At 47.8% G+C, this 18,961-nt stretch overlaps 1 protein-coding gene across 1 annotated transcript; it reads left to right on the top strand.

Moving 5' to 3' along the window:
* The first annotated feature begins 12,318 nt into the window (after positions 1-12,318).
* On the top strand, positions 12,319-14,052 carry LOC113904639 (olfactory receptor 6Q1). The gene has a single exon (XM_027561762.1). The coding sequence runs from the start codon at positions 12,970-12,972 to the stop codon at positions 13,921-13,923; it is 954 nt and encodes a 317-aa protein (XP_027417563.1). The 5' UTR covers positions 12,319-12,969; the 3' UTR covers positions 13,924-14,052.
* The last annotated feature ends 4,909 nt before the right edge of the window (positions 14,053-18,961 follow it).

The raw sequence follows: 18,961 nt of genomic DNA, 5'->3' as shown, positions 1-18,961 counted from the left end.
ACAATAATAAATGTGCTAAAATTAAAAAAAAATTGCTTGATGTAACTACAGTGGTGTCTAGAGGAAAATATACAGCTTAATTGTATTTGTTATAAATGAGAAAAATGAAAATAAATGTGGAGTCCACTAAAAAACAAAAAGAACAATGAAGTAGCTTATTAGTAGAAGAAGGGAAATAACAAATATAAGAGAATAAGTTAATTAATTAGACATTTAGAGAGGACACAAAACCAAAAACTTATTCTTTGAAAAAAGGAAAATAATGAAATAGTTAAAGAGGTAGTAAAACTCATCAAGAAATAGAAGACATGTATAGAAATAAGTAATAATAACAAAAAAAGGCTGGTCATCATCCAAGTTGTTAAATATTTTGAGTATCCCCCTGGATATAAAACAGAAGAGATATTATCAGTTAATGAGAAAGGATATTCTCAACATGAGGAAAAACTAAAATTTGATCTCTGCTTCATGGCATAAGCAAAGATTAAATCCAGGTATTTAATCCATATCAAAGACCTCAGTACAGAAAAAAAAAAAACCTAGACATTTTTAGGACAAGGTTGAGAACAAGAGCACAAACCATACAGGGGAAGACAGGTGCATTTCACGACATGAAACTTCATGGTGCTGCACAAAGCCCAAAGATTGGAAAACATTGACTGTATAACAAAGTATGTGCATTTAGAGAATACACAAAATTTCTACAAATAACTGAAAATGGTGTTGCTGCTGCTGCTGCTGCTGCTAAGTCGCTTCAGTCGTGTCCGACTCTGTGCGACCCCATAGATGGCAGCCCACCAGGCTCCCCCGTACCTTGGATTCTCCAGGCATGAATACTGGAGTGGGTTGCCATTTCCTTCTCCAATGCATGAAAATGAAAAGTGGAAGTGAAGTTGCTCAGTCGTGTCCGACTCTTAGCGACCCCATGGATTGCAGCCTACCAGGCTCCTCTATCCATGGGATTTTCCAGGCAAGAGCACTGGAGTGGGGTGCCATTGCCTTCTCCTTAGGGAGAGCAAAAAATCAGAAACAAACGCCCTCCTGCAAGAGAACCAAGAGGAAATTATGCTTTTTAATACCACAGAATATACATAGAAATTAAAGTGAATGAAACTAGAGATGCAAATATAACATAAAAAATGAAAAACAATGTTCTATGAGAAAAGCAAATTACAAAGTGATATATGGAGTTTGATACCATCTATGTACATTTTAAGGAAATGCAATTTGAAAATAATATAATGTTTATGGATAACAAATGGTATAAATCACGCCTGAGCAGGATGATGCCAAATACATGAGAATGGTTAGTTCTGAGGAAAGAGTGAGGGTGATGGCCTGGAGAAACGGAAAAGCAGGTTATAAATTGTGCGTGTACTTTAAAGATTTCTCTTTCTTTCTTCTAGCTAGCTATCTAGCTAGCATATATCAGCTATATATATATATTTTTACAAAAAGACATCCTAAGTAAATATCGCTGTCTTAGTTCAGGCTGCTGTAACAATACCACTGACTAGGTGGTACACAAACAACAGAAATTGATTCCTAACAGTTCTGGAGGCTGGAAGTCTGAGATCAGGGAGTCAGTACGGTTGTGTCTGGTGAGAAAACTCTTTCCAGTTGCAGACTGCCAAATATTTGTTGTATCCTCAAATGGAAGGAAGAGGGCAAGAGAGCTTTTTGGAGCCCCCTTGTGAAAGAGAACTAATCGCATTCATTAGGATTCCATCTTCCTGACCAAATTACCCCCCAAAGATCCCAACTCCTAGTACTATCACATCGGACATTAGCATTTAACATATGGATTTTGGAGAGACACAAACATTCAGTCTGTAATAACTGCCAAAGGTCAATATTTGATAAAGCTAGGGAAGGGGCATACATTCATCACTGTATCATGTTCCTTCTTGAGTAAACATTTGAATAGATGGAAATATTTCATGATAAAAATGCATTAAAAAGAATACCTGCAAAAACACTAGCCCAGGCTTTGTTTCTGGATGTTGTTAAAGATGAAAAACATAATTTTGAGAAGTCTAAGTCTCTATTGTGAAATGAGAGCTGGATACGATGCTATGTGCATGCGTGCCTGCTGAGTCGCTCAGTTGTGTCTGACTCTTTGCAATCCCGTGGACTGTAGCCCGCCAGGCTCCTCTGTCCATGGGGATTCTCCAGGCAAGCATACTGGACCGGGTTCCCATGCCCTCCTCCAGGGACTCTTCCCGACCCAGGGCTGGAACCCACGTCTCCTGGGCTGGCAGGCAAGGTCTTTGGCACCAGCACCAGCTGGGAAGACTGTACAGTGCCACATACTTCATCGTGATGATGGAAAAATTAGAACTACCAGTGTACGTGTGTGTATGCGAAAGGTGCTCATCGTGTCCGACGCTCTGAGACCCCATGGACTATCCAGTCCGTGAATACTGGAGTGGGTAGCCTTTCTCTTTTCCAGGGGGTCTTCCCCACCCAGGGGTTGGACCCAGGTCTCCCGCACTGCAGGCGGATCCTTCACCAGCTGAGCCACCGCGGAAGCCCAGGAGTGGTCTCAGATCTCTTTTCAGAGGAACAGTGAAGACCTCAGCCTCACACTCACGTCTGTGTTCCTCTTCTTTTGTCAAAGAGTTGGTTCTGTTGATCATCCCCTCTGTGTCCTGGTTTTGGAGCTGGGCTATTTGATTCCTCAGCCCAGAGGAGACTAAAAGGAATATGATCATTCAAAGCCTCTTTTATTGCCCTGACAGAGGAGAATTCTGCCTTTAACCGCTCAGTTTCGGACTTCGGTGGTGTAAAACTGGGACAACCGATAGAACTTAAGGGGCGGGCGGGACGGGGTTGGTTTGCATTGTCAGGGCAGAGATGCTCTGGAAGGCGAGAGGGGAGGAGGGGGCAGACAGGAACCCGCAGGACCTGAATTTGAGAGCAGAATTTGACACCTGCCTCTGTTTCTTGGTTCTCCAGGCTGTTCCTCCCTCCTGAATGTCCCTGGGCTGCTGGCATGATGGTCTTCTTAATTGCTTAAAAAAAAAAATCATTTATTTCTTTGGCTGTGCCAGGTCTTCCTTGCAGCCATGAGATCTTTGTTCCCATCTTTTCTGTGGCATTCGGGATCTAGTTCCCTGACCAGGGATCACACTTGGGCCCCCTGCATTGGGAGCTCAGAGTCGTAACCACTGGACCCCCAGGGATGTCCCCCTAATTAATTGCTTTTAATCAACCTAGTATGTTTGTGCAGATGGTTTTTGTAGTCTTGGGAAGTAAGAGTCTCTGTCAGATTGGGTCTACTTGGGTCAGAACTGGAAAGGGGTTTTCCCAATGAGCACAGATACAGGTGTGCTACTGTTAAACATCCTCCCTGCCTAGAGAAGCCCAGAGTTTTATGTGCAACCGTCTCACGTCCACTGTTGGGTGAGCAGACCCTTGCTTCATTTATCTCTAAGCATGTCTTTGTCAGGTAGTATTTTCTTCCTGACTTCAGAGATGAGGAAACTGGCTCAGAGAGATTGACTTCCCCCAAGTAGCAGATCCATGCAGAGGCTTATGTGGGATACAAATCCAAGTCTATGATGTTTTACACTGAGCTAGGTTTGTGAGGTTGGGTAAAAGGGTAAGACTTGGTTAGTTGGGAAGATAGCTTTATTATTTAGTTAATAATAAATATTATTAACATTAAAACACCTGAAACATTAAGGCTGGACCCAAGTCATAGGCAATCAAGGAGAATGAGCCCATATGTATGCTAAAGAACTACTCAGCTCCAGAGTCCTGTTAACTTTGATTCCGCAGTGTCCTATAATCCAACAGTGGAGAAGAACATGGCAACCCACTCCAGTACCCCTGCCTGGGAAACCCCAGGGGCAGAGGACCCTGGAAAGCTGTGGTCCATAGGGTCACACAGAGTCAGGCATGACTGAAGTGACTTAGCTCTCAAGCACGCACGTTCAGGGTAAAAGTGACGCTCGGTCACAGCCTCTATGGGACTCTGGACTTCATGCGGGTTGAGGCTGGGTGTTTCACATCTGAATTGCATAGAGCCTGAACCAAACAGGCTATTCAGTCATACTCATTGTTATTAGTCTTGATTTTCCCCACCCGGGGATAAAGGGCATGTAGGTAGGTGGGTAAAACCCACCTAACCTAGTAGAGGAAGACCTCATTGTAACCTTGGTAAGTCTGGAACTCTTGAGATTTCATTTTACCCTACCCCAGAGTAGTCAGGGCTTCCCAGGCAGTGCTAGTGGTAAAGAACCCGCCTGTGAATGCCAGAGACACAGATCACAGGGGTTCAACCCCTGCATTGGGAAGATCCTCTGGAGTAAGAAACGGCAACCCCCTGCAGTATTCTTTCTGGGCAATTCCATGGACAGAGGAGCCTGGCAGGCTATCGTCTATGGGGCCACAAAGAGTTGGGCATAACGAACAACTGAGCATGCACACAGAGTTGTCAGAGCCACAGACCGAGCCGGAGTCCAGCTGCCAGGCAACCTTCCTAGGTTGGCCCCTGTGGGTGTTTGTCCAGCTAGTCTACAAATCGGGCTCCCATATGGCTTTTGCGTGCCCCGTGGGGCAGGGTTTTCCATGATTCCTTGTCTTCTGTCCTTTGTTGTCTGAGTGCACTGAGCCTCCATGGAGAGCTGATCTCACAGGTCACCCCTGGGGAGTGAGAGGTACTGGGTCACCCTCGGGAGTGAGAGAGAGGTACGTACACGGGAGATGAGTTCTTTTATAGCTGGTGACAACTCCTGTTTCTTCCCTTTCCTGGTTCAGCTGGTGGGGGACCTCTGCCCCCTCTCTTTGGTTCAGAAAAGATGTGATCCTTGAACTGGGGATTCAGTGAGATCGAAGAGCCTGCCTCTGCCACCACCCCCGAGGTTCTGAGCACGTTGGGACCTGTGTGTTCTTCCTGGAGTACAAGCAGAGAGCTAGCAGGGGTAGGGAGTGACACTTCTGGAGATTCACGGGCATGGTGATGGGCTGGCTAGCTTCTGGTTGACATCAAGGCTGGGAACTAAGAAGCACAAAGCAAGCAGAAGGCGGCAAACGGAAAACTCATCGCCAACCAAAGAGACACCACACCTAGTCAAGAGCCTTCACACCAGGGTAACCCAATCTGCCTTCAGTTGCCCCAACCTGTCATCTCATCTTTTTTTCCTTCAAAAACTCCTTTACAGAGTCATTATGGTTTGGTTTATTTAAAAAATTTAAAAAATTGCTTTTACTGAGCATAATGCCTCACAATATTGTGCTGTTTCCTGCCATTCATCAACATGAATCGGCCACAGGAATACGTATGTCTCCTCCCTCGAGAGCCTCCCACCCCATCCCAGCCCTCGAGGTTGTCACAGAGCCCCCGTTTCAGCTCCCTGATTCATACAGCAAATTCCCACAGGCTCTATTTCACATATGGTAAAATATCTCTCCATTCCTCCCACCTTCTCCTTCCCCAGCTGTGTCCTTAGTCTGTTCACTGTGCTTTGAAATATCAATCTACCTCTCAAGTGAGGAAACCGAGGCACACAGAATTCAACTGATTTGCTTCAGCTCACATATAGTAGGGCTGTCAAGGGGCCCTTGGGGCTCTAGGCCCCCTTCATCTCTGCCTGCCCTCTCAAGATACCTCAAATAAACTACAGCATAAGCAAAAATCGATTTTCTTATTATTCAAGTGCAACTTCAAGGCCGTACCCAGGGCCCTACTGAAGTTGCCATCCCCAAGGCTTCCCCTTTTTTGAAATTCTGCAGTCATCATTAGACCATCAGGAATGGAATCAACATAATAAGAAGGGCTTCCTGGAGTCTGTCTTTAAAGCTTTCAAAGAGCCTGCACATTGACTATGCATTGATTCACATAATGTCCTGGGAGTCAGGAAGAGCAGGTATTATTCCTATTTGGGAGCTCAGAAAGCTCTGTCCACCTTGGATCCCTGCTGCTGCAGTGGGCTCTCTGGCTTGCCTTGGGACTGGGGTCTCTGCTGTATCTATGACTGGAGACCCTTCCCATTTCTTTGCTATGCCTCCGCTTCCCATCTGTCCCCTTCGTGAGGAGGCTGTCCGTGAGCAGCTTTGAGGGACGGGCCATGCCTACTCAGTTTTGAAGCAGCTGGAATAACGAGAGAACTCCCAGGTAACTGACCAGGTTTGGTTTCAGGAAAGCCAGCTGCCGCAGAAGTTGGTTCGGTGGAAGATGGTGGGCTGTGGTCAGATGGAGCTGTGTTCTCATCTGGACTCTGCCGCTTCCTAATTGTTGAAGCAGGGCTCGTGGGAACTCCACGCGGTGGGTGCCTCTCTGCAGCCACCTGGCAACTGGGGAAATTTAGGGCTTGGTGGAGAGAAGTTTGAGAACAGCTGATATAATACTGTTTTTTTTGAAACTTAAATTCAGGAGCTCAAATCTCTGCGACCCCATGGACTGTAACCTGCCAGGCTCTTCTGTCCATGGAATTCTTCAGGCAAAAATACTGGAGTGGGTAGCTATTTCCTTCTCCAGGGGATCTTTCTGATCCAGGGATCAAACCCTTGTCTCCTGCGTTGAAGGTGGATTCTTTACTGTCTGAACCACTAGGGAAGCCCTAAAATTAAATCTAGTAGCTAAGAAAAGAAATTATACGCAGAAGTCAACTCCACTTGATTCTCACCCCAGGCCAGTTGAGGGTAGGCTGCTCCAGCACACGGGCTTTGACTGGCGGGAAGGTGCTCTTCCATAAATGCTGGTGGGCTTCCTCCCTCTCCCCCATTCCCTTCAACGGGTGGCTGGACTTGGAAAGGAAACAGCTCTCTGGCTCAGCAGAATGCTCTGCGTGGGTATCCAATTGTTTTTACTACAATTTATTTACATGTACAATTATTTAATGTACAATTTATTACAAATAAATATCGGTGTATTTATTGCACTCAGACTGCATCCAGGGACTCTTTGTGGCTCTGGCAACACAGTGATGAACAAACAGACACAGGCATGGTCTTCAAGGGGCTTCCTTGCATGCGCGGTGTTATAGTCAGGCAAACAAATATCTAACCTATGACAATGAAGCCGTGACCAAAAGTATCAAGGCACTCAGCCAGTCAGAGAGTGACGGGAGCTGCATTTTCAGATGGGTGGTCAGAAAGGGTCTCTTTGTTTAGGAGAATTGAAGGAAGCGCAGGAGGAAACCATGCAGAAGGGCAGAGGGGCTGAAGTAAGAGCAAAGGCCCTGAACTTTCACTTAATGCTACTTCCTTCCATCTTTAGACCAGCCCTGCAAATTGATACATATTATGCCCTCCATTGGAGGACAGAAAAAAGGGAAGCCCAGCAAGACGAGGAACTTTCTCCAAAATGCAGCCAGGGTGGGGCCAGGATCAAGTTCATCTTCTCTGACTCTGAAGACGGTGCTGTGAACTCAGGGGGCTGTGTGCCTGAAAGTGGGGTGAGTGTTGCTGCCCCCTGCAGGGACCCAGAGCAGAGAGGGGGCGGGGAGCAGAGCTCGCAGCTCCTGCCCGTCTGGTAGCCCCTTCCGTCTGCCTCTCGCCCCCAGCACCCCCCACTGCCTGCTCCCCGTGGCTCGGTCGCTGTTTTCTGAAATCGTTGTCTGGTCTTAGTATGCTCCTTTTCCAAGTCCTTTCTCCCCTGGGGCCCCGTCTCCCAGAGGCTGGGTAGAGAGAACCGGAACAGGGGGAAATCCAGCCTCTCCCACCCGGCTCATCACGCAGCTGCGCCAGCCGACAGCTGCAGGGACCCATCTTAGCTTCCCTGCGTGGGCTCCAAACTGTTTTTCCATATGTGTCAGGGACAGCCTCAGCCAAGGGGGCAGCACCTTTGCAGCACACTAAGTCAGCTCAGGTTCTGGGGTGGCCTTCACTCTTGGTTCAGAGGTGGTTCCCTGTGACCCTCTCCTCCCAGTGGGGGCCGTTTTTCCCCGGCCCGGCACCCGGTTGACAACGTTCTCTCAGCCTCGGAGAGGAAGCCGGGCTGGTTCATAAGCCTGGTGGTCTCACTGGGTTCCCGTGGGTGGCTGGAGCCCAAGGGGTTCTTCCAACCAGTCCCCGAGGCGCAGAGAAGCGAACCTTACTGCCAGGGCCGGCGGTGAGGGGCGCAGGTGCGTCATTTGGTGACGTGAGATGGCAGAGGGAGACGGCACGGCGCGCGTGTGCATGTGTGTGCGTGTGTATGTGCATGCGCGCACATGTGCATGCGTGTGCACGTGCATGTGCGTGTGTGCGGGCACGCGTTTGTGTGTGCGAGTGTGCATGTGTGTGCGTGTGTATGTGCGTGCGTTTATGTGTGCGTGCACATGTGCATGTGTGTGCACGTGCGTGTGTGCGGGCACACATTTGTGTGTGCGCGAGTGTGCATGTGTGTGCGTGTGCATGTGTGTGCACACACATGTGCATATGTGCGGGCACGCGTTTGTGTGTGTGCGAATGTGCACGCGCATACATGTGCGCGTGCATGTATAAGCGTGCATGTGTATGTGCGTGCATGTGTGCACATATGTGTGTGCATGTGCGTGTGTGTGCGTGTGTGCATGCATGTGTGTGTGTATGCCGAAAGCACACACGTGTCTATCAGATGCACTGGGACTTGAGTCCCATCTTTCCCGCTCACTGTCTGGCTCTTCATAGGAGTTTGACGACTCCCGTTCCTGGAGGTGTGACTGGTTTTCCTCAGGGAGCCAGGCTCCTTGTGCGGTTCTGTTGTCCCTGAGGTCTGAGCTAAGTGTACGGAACTAAGCCGGTGAATAGGGAGGGAGTTAGCCTGCAGAGAGGGGGCAAGGCACACCTGCTTCTTAAAAATCCCAGCCCGGCTCAAGAGGGAGGGGATACATGTAAAGATACAGCTGATTCATGTTGTCGTACAGCAGAATGTAATATAACATTGTAAAGCGATTGTACTCCAATTAAAAAAAAGTAAAATCACACACACACATCAGTTCAGTCAGTTCAGTGCAGTCACTCCGTCGTGTCTGACTCTTTTCGACCCAATGGACTGCAGCATGCCAGGCCTCCCTGTCCATCACCAGCTCCCGGAGTTTACTCAAACTCATGTGCATTGAGTCGGTGATGCCACACACACGTCCCAGCCCCCAAATGAAATACATCATTGTCTGGAGGCAAAGAAGGTGGGGATGTAGCCCTTGGCCTGGCTGCCAGCTATCAGCAGCTCACGGTGAGGAAGGGAAAGTGCGGGCCTTTGCTGTGAGCATGTGCTTAAAATATCCTGCTGTTTGACTTCCTCCACCAGCAGCTGAGTAATAAAAGTTGTGCTTTCAAGGTAACATCTGGATTTTATGCAGGCCCCCACAGGTTCTGGCATCCTATCTCTAAGCAATGGATCAGAGAACTGAGACTATTATAAGGCAACACCTGCTCTGTGCCAGGTCCATGGTGGATGCTGGGGCACCTGTTCTCTGCCTGAATGCCCCTCTGGTACAGCTGGCACAGAGCTGGTATCCTGTGCATTTTGGTGGTCTGATCTGCATACACATCTGGAGGAATGAGAAAAGTCTTCCTACTAAATAATGAGACTATCAAACCTGAGTCACACCAGGAAGGCTGGCAAGATTTAGAAATAATACTAACAATTCATGGATGAGGCAACCAAGCTGGTGAGTTGCAGGGACAGGGCGTGATCCCGGATCTGCTGGACTCTAAATCTTGCGCTTTTAATGACTACAGAAAAGAATGAACATTTCTGAAAAGCTTTACTATGAAGGCAGGTTTCTACAGCATCTGTGTGCAGTAAGGGAAGACATTTGGGAAGGGTGAGCACTGCGCCCAGGATGCTACATTGTAAGCCAAGTTGCAAAGGGGCGAAGTGTGCAGGAAGGGTGTTCTGAAATTTCCTGGAGTCAGCAGAGGCACGAAGCATCTTGGGCTGCAGTGCAGTTATTTGTTCAGGAAACCAGCGTTTACAGATGCTCCCCCGCACCCTCACTGTGGGGAGGTCGGAGCCCGGATTTAGGCGTGGTGAAGATACACACAGGAATCTGAAGACTTTGACCTTCTTTCTTTCTGATTTTGTATCTCTACAAGCTTTCATTGCCAGGAAATCATGAAATGTTGATGCCAGAGGGAACCTGGCATCAATTATCTTTTAGAGGAAAAGAGCGAGGGTTTTAGACCTTGGCAAACCTGGATTCAAATTCCAGTTCAGGCATTTGTAACCACAGGCCAAACATGATTTGTTTTCCTCCAAAGGTTCAGTGGTATTGACTCATGTGTCCGCGGTCACACCACTGGTATGTAATGCTTTTTGTTATCTACTGCTGTTCAACAAACCGCTGCAAAGCTTAGTGGCCGACAGAAACGGTGTTCAGTTATTGAGTTCACAAATCTGCAACTTGGGGAAGGCCCAGCAGGTAATGCTGGTGTCAGCTGGGCCAGCCTGTCCGGGGCTGGAGGGTCCATGCCTCAGATGACTCTCTCGCCTGGCTGGTGTGCGGTGTCGGTGGTGAGTGGGAGGTCAGGGCCGGCGCTGAGGACTGAGTCCCTCCCCACCGGAGCCTTGCCACAGACTGGGCTTCCTCATGCCATGGGGGCTGGGCTCCAGGAAGCAGGCAGAGGAAGCCGGTGTTAAGGCCTGGAAACCGCCACAGCATCGCTCCCATCCTTCTCTGCTGTGACGCGCTTCCCTGGTGGCTCAGACGGTAAAAAGTCCACCGCAGTGTAGGAGACCCAGGTTTGATCCCTGAGTCAGGAAGATCCCCTGGAGAAGGGAATTGTTACGCGCTCCAGTATTCTTGCCTGGAGAATCCCGTGGACAGAGGGGTCTGGCGGGCTACAGTCCGTGGGGCTGCCAAGAGCTGGACGTGCCTGAGTGATGAGGCTTACACACTTGCTGCTGTGAAGCAGCCACAACACTCAAACTGAAGGGGAGCAGCCATTGACCCCACCTTTTCCTCTCTTTTCAAAAAGCGTTAAAAAATGTTTTTTAAATGAAAAACATTAAAAAAATTTTTAAATTTTAAATTAAACATTTAATTGGAGGATAATTGCTTTACAGTGTGGTGCTGGTTTCTACAGTACAGCAATGTGGAGCAGTGATCTGTACACATACATGTCCTTCCCCATGAGCCCCCTCCCAGCCCCGTCCCACCATCCGGGTCATCGCTGAGCACCGAGCCCAGCTCCTGGGCTCCACAGCAGGTTCCCACTGGCCGTCTATTTCACGCGCGGTTGGGTATATATGTCAGCCCTACTCTCTCAGTCTGGCCCAGCCTCTTCTTCCCTCCGTGTGTCCACAAGTCTGTTTTCTGCGTCTGCATCTCCACTGCTCCCTGCAAATAGGTTCATCGGTACCATTTTTCTAGATTCCACATATATGCGTTAATATATGACATTTTTCTCTTTTGGACTTACTTCACTCTGCATGACAGGATCTGGGTTCATCCACATCTCTATAGATGACGCGGTTTCGTTCCTTTCCATTGGTCCCACTTTCTACTGGGAAGAGTGTCCAAGAGCTTTGGAATGGCCGCTCTTCTCCACTGGTCTCCCCCGCTCCAGACCTGCTTCAGCACAGCGCACTAACTCCCCCCTTCTCTGCATCACTCCTGTGCTGAGAACTCCTCAAGGCGCTCTGTTACCCTTTGCCTTCCTCTTAACTTGGTTAGTTCATGATGTTGTCCTAGCCTGCTTCTCAAGATCAGTGAAGTCGTTTTTCCTCTATGATCTATTTCAGGATAAAGAAAGAAAGAAAGTGAAGTCACTCAGTTGTGTCCGACTCTTTGCGACCCCATGGACTGTATCCCACCAGGATTCTCCAGGCAAGAATACTGGGGTGGGTTGCCATTTCCTTCTCCAGGAGATCTTCCTGATCCAGGGATTGAACCCAGGTCTCCGGTGCTGTAGGCATACGCCTTACTGTCTGAGCCACCAGGGAAGTCCAACATTAAAAAACATTCCAGAATAAAGTCAACATTAAAAAATTCCCCATGGTATGTATGTATGTACTTTTATTGAGGCATAGGTGATGTCCAGTATTATATGTTCAAGTGTGCAACATAGGGACTCACAATGTAAAGGCTGTATTTCATTTATAGTTTTTATAAAACACTGGGCATATTTCTTGTGCTATATCCTATAGAGATAAATAAGCTGTCTAACTTCGTAGCTTATTTATTTTATACCTGGTAGCTTGTAAATCCCCTACCCCTACCCTGCCGCTCTCTGCTTCTCTCTCTGCGTGGGTAACCACTAGTTTGATCTCTACATCTGTGAGTCTGTTTTGTTTTGTTGTATTCATTCATTTGCTTCATTTTGATTCCACATATAAGTGATGACATGCAGCATTTTTCTTTCTCTGACTTATTGCACTAAGCATGATACTCTAAGTGTCCACCAACAGATGAATGACGTGTGTTCCACACACACAGTGGAACAGTCTTCAGCCATAAAAAAGAACGAAAATCTGCCATTTGCACCAATATGAATGGACTTGAAGGGTATGAACCCCTAGTATTTATTAACCCAATCATGATAAATACTTTAGAGGGATTATCCAATTTGAATTTTCACCGCAACCCTGTTAGCTGGGTTCTTTTGTATTTGAAGTCAGGAATGCTTAACCGGGAAGCTGAGCTGTTAACTCCCACGGTAAACCACGTCCGGTGGAAGTTTCCCAGACGCAGGTTGTTCTCGCTGAGGTCCGAGATTTTATCCTTTTTCTGTGTCTTCTCTTTTATCTCACCAACTTATTTTTCAGGTTCCAATTTAGCCAGCCCTTCCTCCAGGAAGACTTCCCTGATTCTTGAAGACAGGTTGCACTCCCCATTAATATTCCGTCTTATTTCCATCTACCACTTTTCACTTTGTCCTGAAATTTCTGGAACCCCTCACAGGCTATACATTGTCTTTCTTTCTTTTTTTTTTTTTTTTTGAGTTCAGGGCAGCGTCTTAATTTATTTTCCTCTCCGGAAGTGAAAGATCCATCAGTCCAGTATCTCAGTTTCTCCCGAGTTGTCCTTACCTACGAGGCTATGAGAGCCCCCAGTTATGCAGCCCGACACCGCCAACCAGACCCACACGGCGGAGTTTGTCTTGGTGGGCTTCGCTGAGTTGCGTGAGACACGCCTCTTCCTCTTCTCGCTCTTCCTCACCATGTACCTGCTCACCTTGGTGGAGAACTTGGCCATCATCGTGCTGGTGCGCTTCGACCCCCGCCTCCATAGGCCCATGTATTTCTTCCTGACGCACTTGTCCTGCCTTGAAATCGGGTACACTTCGGTCACGGTGCCCAAGATGCTGGCAGGCTTCCTTGGGGTGGCTGGAAGCCAGAGGATCTCCTACGCAGGCTGCCTCACTCAGCTTTTCGTCTTCACCTTCCTCGGCGCCACCGAGTGCTTCCTGCTGGCCGCCATGGCCTACGACCGCTACCTGGCCGTCTGCCTGCCTCTCCGGTACGCGGCCCTGGTGTCCTGGGGGGCTTGCGTCCGCCTGGCAGCCGCCTGTTGGCTGGGGGGCTTCCTCACCCCCGTGTTGCCCGTCTACCTCATGTCCCGACTGAGGTTTTGTGGCCCCAACGTCATCGACCACTTCTTCTGCGACGCCTCGCCGCTGCTGGCCCTGGCCTGCTCGGACGTCTCCCAGAAGGAGACTGCAGACCTCCTGGTCTCCCTGGCTGTGCTCCTGGCCTCCTCCGCGGTCATCGCCGCGTCCTACGGCCGCATCGTCTGGACGCTGCTTCGGATCCGCGTGGCTGCAGAGCGCAGAAAGGCCTTCTCCACCTGCGCGGCCCACCTGACCGTGGTGAGCCTCTTCTACGGCACTCTCTTCTTCATGTACGCCCGCACCAGAGTGGCCTCTTGCATCAGCTTCAACAAGGTGGTGTCCGTCTTCTACGCCATCGTCACGCCCATGCTCAACCCCCTCATCTACAGCCTTCGAAACCGAGAGGTGAACGCAGCTCTGGGAAGAGCCTTCTCCTGCAGGTCTTGGAAAGGTCAGTGAGGAGGCAGGTGTTGGGTGGGGTGCAGGATCCTTGCCTAGCTTTTTATAAGGAGAGTGGTGAGTACTCTGGAAGGGAACAGAGGCCTAGGAGGCACGAGTTATGGATTCAGTTCAGTTCAGTTGCTCAGTCGTGTCCGACTCTTTGCTACCCCATGGACTGCAGCATGCCAGGCCTCCCTGTCCATCACCAACTCCCGGAGTTCACTCAGACTCATGTCCATTGAGCTGGTGATGCCATCCAACCATCTCATCCTCTGTCGCCCCCTTCTCCTTCTGCCTTCAATCTTTCCCAGCATCAGGGTCTTTTCCAGTGAGTCAAGTTCTTTGCATCAGGTGGCCAAAGGATTTGAGTTTCAGCTTCAGCATCAGTCCTTCCAATGAATATTCAGGACTGATTTCCTTTAGGATGGACTGGTTGGATCTCCTTGCTGGCCAATGGACTCTTGAGAGTCTTCTCCAACACCACAGTTTAAAAGCATCAATTCTTTGGTGCTCAGCTTTCTTTATGGTCCAACTCTCACTTCTATACACGACCACTGGAAAAACCGAAACTTTGACTAGACGGACCTTTGTTGATAAAGTGATGTCTCTGCTTTTTAATGTGCTGTCTAGGTTGGTCGTAACTTTCCTTCCAAGGAGTAAGCGTCTTTTTGTTTCACGGCTGCATCACATCTGCAGTGATCTTGGAGCCCAGAAAAATAAAGTCCCGCACAGTTTCCACTGTTTCCCATCTATTTCCATGAAGTGATGGGACCAGATGCCACGATCTTTGTTTTCTGAATGCTGAGTTTTAAGCCAGCTTTTTCACCCTCCTCTTTCGCTTTCATTAAGAGGCTCTTCAGTTCTTCGCTTTCTGCCAAAGGGTGGTGTTATCTGTGTATCTGAGGTTACTGATATTTCTCCCGGCAGTCTTGATTCCAGCTTGTGCTTCATCCAGCCCAACGTTTTTCATGATGTACTCTGCTTATAAGTTATGGATTGTGTATTAAAGTAAAATGCTACTTCTGCTATGACAAGAAACTCCTAATGATATTAGCTTAAGAAGGAAGGAGACTTCCTCTTTACTGCCAGAATCCGAGGTGCATGCTCCATGTTGGTGGCTGGTTCTGCTCAAGAGGCATTTGAGGATCCGGGTTCCTTGTATCTTTCTGTTTTTTGTGGAGGAAGCTCTCTGCCTCCAGTCAGAACCACATGCTTCTCTTTCTCATCACTTCTCCTTTTCCTTTTTAAATAAATTGATCCAATTATTTTTATTTAATTTTTTCTTTTTAAACCCTTTTATTGTGAAATATAAAACACAGAGAGGAGGGATGTCTCTGATGGGCCAGTGCTTAAGACTTCGCCTTCCAAGGCAGGGGGTGAGTATTTGATCTCTGGCCGAGAAGCTAAGCTCCCATATGCCTTGTGGGTGAAAAACCAAAACATAAAACAGAAGCAGTATTGTAACAAATTCAATACAGATTTTTAAAAGGATCCACAGAAAAAATCTTTAGAAAAGACATTTAGGAAAGTGAATACAACATAACCATATAGCTTAACGGATTATATAGTGACCAGCAGGTTAATACACTGAGTACTAAATCCAGAAATTAACCATCACGGGTACCCCCAGTGCTGGGAAAGATCGAAGGCGGGAGGAGAAGGGGACAACAGAGATGAGATGGTTGGACCACATCACTGACTCGATGGACGTGAGTTTGAGTGAACTCCGGGAGTTGGTGATGGACAGGGAGGCCTGGCGTGCTGCAGTCCATGGGGTAGCAAAGAGTCGGACGCGACTGAGTGGCTGAACCGAACTGGTGCCCCCAAAACCTGCCCTCAGCAGACCTCTTCTCAATCATAGTCTCCTCTTCCCCCAAATGGTAACCACTATTTAGACTTCCATAGTTATCTTACCTTTTCTCTTCTGAGAGTTTAAAACCTAAGAAAGCAAGCCTCAACGCTATACGGCTCACCTTGAACAATGCTTAGGGGCACTGACTCTCCACATGGTCAAAAGTCAAAGTATAACTTACAGCTGGCCCTCTGTATGCAAGGTTCCTCGGTAACCATGCTTCTGTTATTTTTATTAAAATCTTTTGGGGTACATTTGAGTCACAAAGTTGTGCTACATTCAGGAGCAGAGCACAGTGAATCAGTTACACATGAACATATACCCCCTCTTTTTCAGATTCTTTTCCCGTATCGGCCGTTACAGAGTACTGAGCAGAGCTCCCTGTGCTGTGCAGCACGTCCTTGCTAATTATCTACTTTTTCTGCAGTAGTATGTATGTGTCAGTCTTGAAAGTGAAAGTGAAGTTGCTCAGTCATGTCTGACTCTTTGTGACCCCATGGACTGTAGCCCACTAGGCTCCTCTGTCCATGGAATTCTCCTGGCAAGAATACTGGAGTGGATGGCCGTCTCCTTCTCCAGGGGACCTTCCCGACCCAGGGATCGAACTCAGGTCTCCCACACTGCACGTCAGTCTTAACCTCCTAGTTTATCCTCCCCATCCCCTGGTAACCGTGAGTTTATTATCTACCTATGTTAACTCTATTTTTGCTTCTTTGCATCTTTAGGGTCAACCTCCCCTTGGATGTTGGCAAACTAAGGCCAATCCATTCCAGCTCTGATTTACAGCAACCTATGAGCTAAGAATAGTTTTTAAACTTTAAATGGCTGATCACAAATCAAAAGTAGAATACTATTTCATGACATGTAAACATTTTATAAGATTAAAATTTCAGTGTCTGTAAATCAAGTTTCACTAGAACTCAATCATACTTATGTATTGTCTAGGCTGCTCTTGTGCTCCAGGGACAGGTGTGAGTCATGACAGAGACCATTTGCCAATCCCCAGGGGCTTTCTTACTCCTTCCATGACCAACATTTGGTCCCGCTGGAGAAGAAGGGTGGTGTTGCTGTTCAGTCACTAAGTCGTGTCTGACTCTTTGTGACCCCAAGGACTGCAGCATGCCAGGCTTCCCTGTACTTCACTGTCTCCCAAAGTTTGCTCAAACTCATGTCAGTGATGCCATCCAACCATCTAATCCTCTGTCTTCCCCTTATCCTCCTGCTCTCAACCTTTCCCAGCATCCCATCTCAACTTTTCTAATGAGTCAGCTCTTTGCATCAGGTGGCCAAAGATCGGAGCTTCAGCTTCAGAATCAGTCCTTCCAATGAATATTCAGGGTTGATCTCCTTTAGGATTGACTGATTTGATCTTCTTGCAGTCCAAGGGACTCTCAAGAGTCTTCTCCAGCACCACAGTTTGAAAGTGTCAACTCTTTGGTGCTCAGCCTTCCTTATGGTCTAACTCTCACATCCATACATGATTACTGGAAAAACCGTAGCTTTGGCTATACAGACCTTTGTGGGCAAAGCGATGTTTCTGCTTTTTAATATGCTGTCTAGGTTTGCCACGGCTTTTCTTCCAAGGACCGAGAAGGGTGAGGATACAGCACAGAGGGGACACAGCTCACCTCTTAGTTTTTCCACTAGATGTGGCAATCATCATTTTTACAGACCTTTCTTGGTGAGAAGTTAGCCACAGGTCATGTGTAATTGCAAGGTGGCACAATGGCAAATGATCCACCTGCAGTGCAGGAGACGCAAGAGACGAGGGTTCAATCCCTGGGTCAGGAAGATCCCCTGGAGGAGGGAATGGCAACCCATTCCGATATTCTTGCCTGGAAAATCCCATGGGCAGAGGAGCCTGGCGGGTACAGTCTATGGAGCCGCAAAGAGTCAGGCACGACTGAGCACACACAGAAGAGCTGTGCGAGCCTTACTGAATTCGTTTTGTCAGCTCCACCTTAGGCCTGCAGTCCAACCCCACCCGCACTTCCATGTGACTCAGCTTTAGCCTACTCACAAGGAATGCACCCAAGTAAGGTAAGTTCCCTATCAACTTTTACTCTTGCGTTCATCTGAGATGAAAATCAAAAGCATGCCTTTTGCTGACGCAGATGGTTAATGACCGTGGAAATGCAGGGAAAAACTCCTGATCCTGGTGAGGCAGACATGTTTCTCCCTAGCGGTCAATTCTATTTTTAGCTTTGGCCCCTTTAAATTCCCCTGTACCCCTTTTGGTGAAGTGCGGTGCAGCTGCAAATACCTCGGGATCTTCGTCCACCCGACCCTGCCTGTCTGTGAGTCACCAACAGTAAATTCCAGAATTGCACTCTGTGTGGTTGCCTGCTTCGATTTTTGGTCTCAAAGTTCCTTCTCAGCTCAGAGCTTATGAGGCAATATCTCTGCCTCCCAGCAAGAGTCCACAGGTGGGCAGACAAATGCCTGCTGCAATTTGGTTACTGTGGGAAAAGGGGTGAACACATTTTGGTAGACAACCAGCAGTTTCTGAAGTCCCCAGAATCACATGACCTATGTACTTATCTTCTTTGTATCTACGTTTTCTTATTTGAAATATAGACCAAGGAACTCCCTGGTGGTCCAGTGGGTAGGATGGAGCACTTTCACTGCTGGGGTCCAGGTTTGATCCCTGGTTGGGGAACTAAGAACCCACATGTTATGAGGTGAGACCAAAAAAAGGAAAAAAAAAAAAAGAAGAAATATAGACCAAGCCTCTTGCTCTACCAACCAAGTGGATCTTCTTCTATGGTTCCATATTCTTTTTATCCCTTGCAGTTGTGCCGGGATTCCCACTTCTTTTTTTCAGGCTTTTCAGACTTTGGTTAGTCTCTTACTTTTCAGTTTTCATGTTCCAAGCCCATGGCAGCTGATTCCTAAGTCACGTTTGTCAAAATGCTGACTTGGACTGTGGGATGCTACAACTCTCTCTCTCTAGACAGAGTCTTCTTATTTAATCTATATGCTTGTTTCCTTTGTGACTTCATCTTCATTGGCCCAAATAAAATTATTGGCTGGCCATAGACAAGATAAAAGCATTTTCAAAAATCAATTTTATGTATTTATTTTTGGTTGTCTCATTGTAGTGGCTTCCCTTGCTGAGCATGGGCTCTCGAGTGCTTGAGCTTCAGCAGTTGCGAGGGGGCTCAGTAGTTGCAGTTCCTGGGCTCTCGAGCACCAGATCAATGG

This window comes from Bos indicus x Bos taurus, chromosome 15, assembly GCF_003369695.1.
Source record: "Bos indicus x Bos taurus breed Angus x Brahman F1 hybrid chromosome 15, Bos_hybrid_MaternalHap_v2.0, whole genome shotgun sequence".
NCBI classification, from domain to species: Eukaryota; Metazoa; Chordata; class Mammalia; order Artiodactyla; family Bovidae; genus Bos; species Bos indicus x Bos taurus.
Note: the sequence above shows the minus strand (reverse complement) of the source record. Positions and strands in the feature narration are given on the sequence as shown.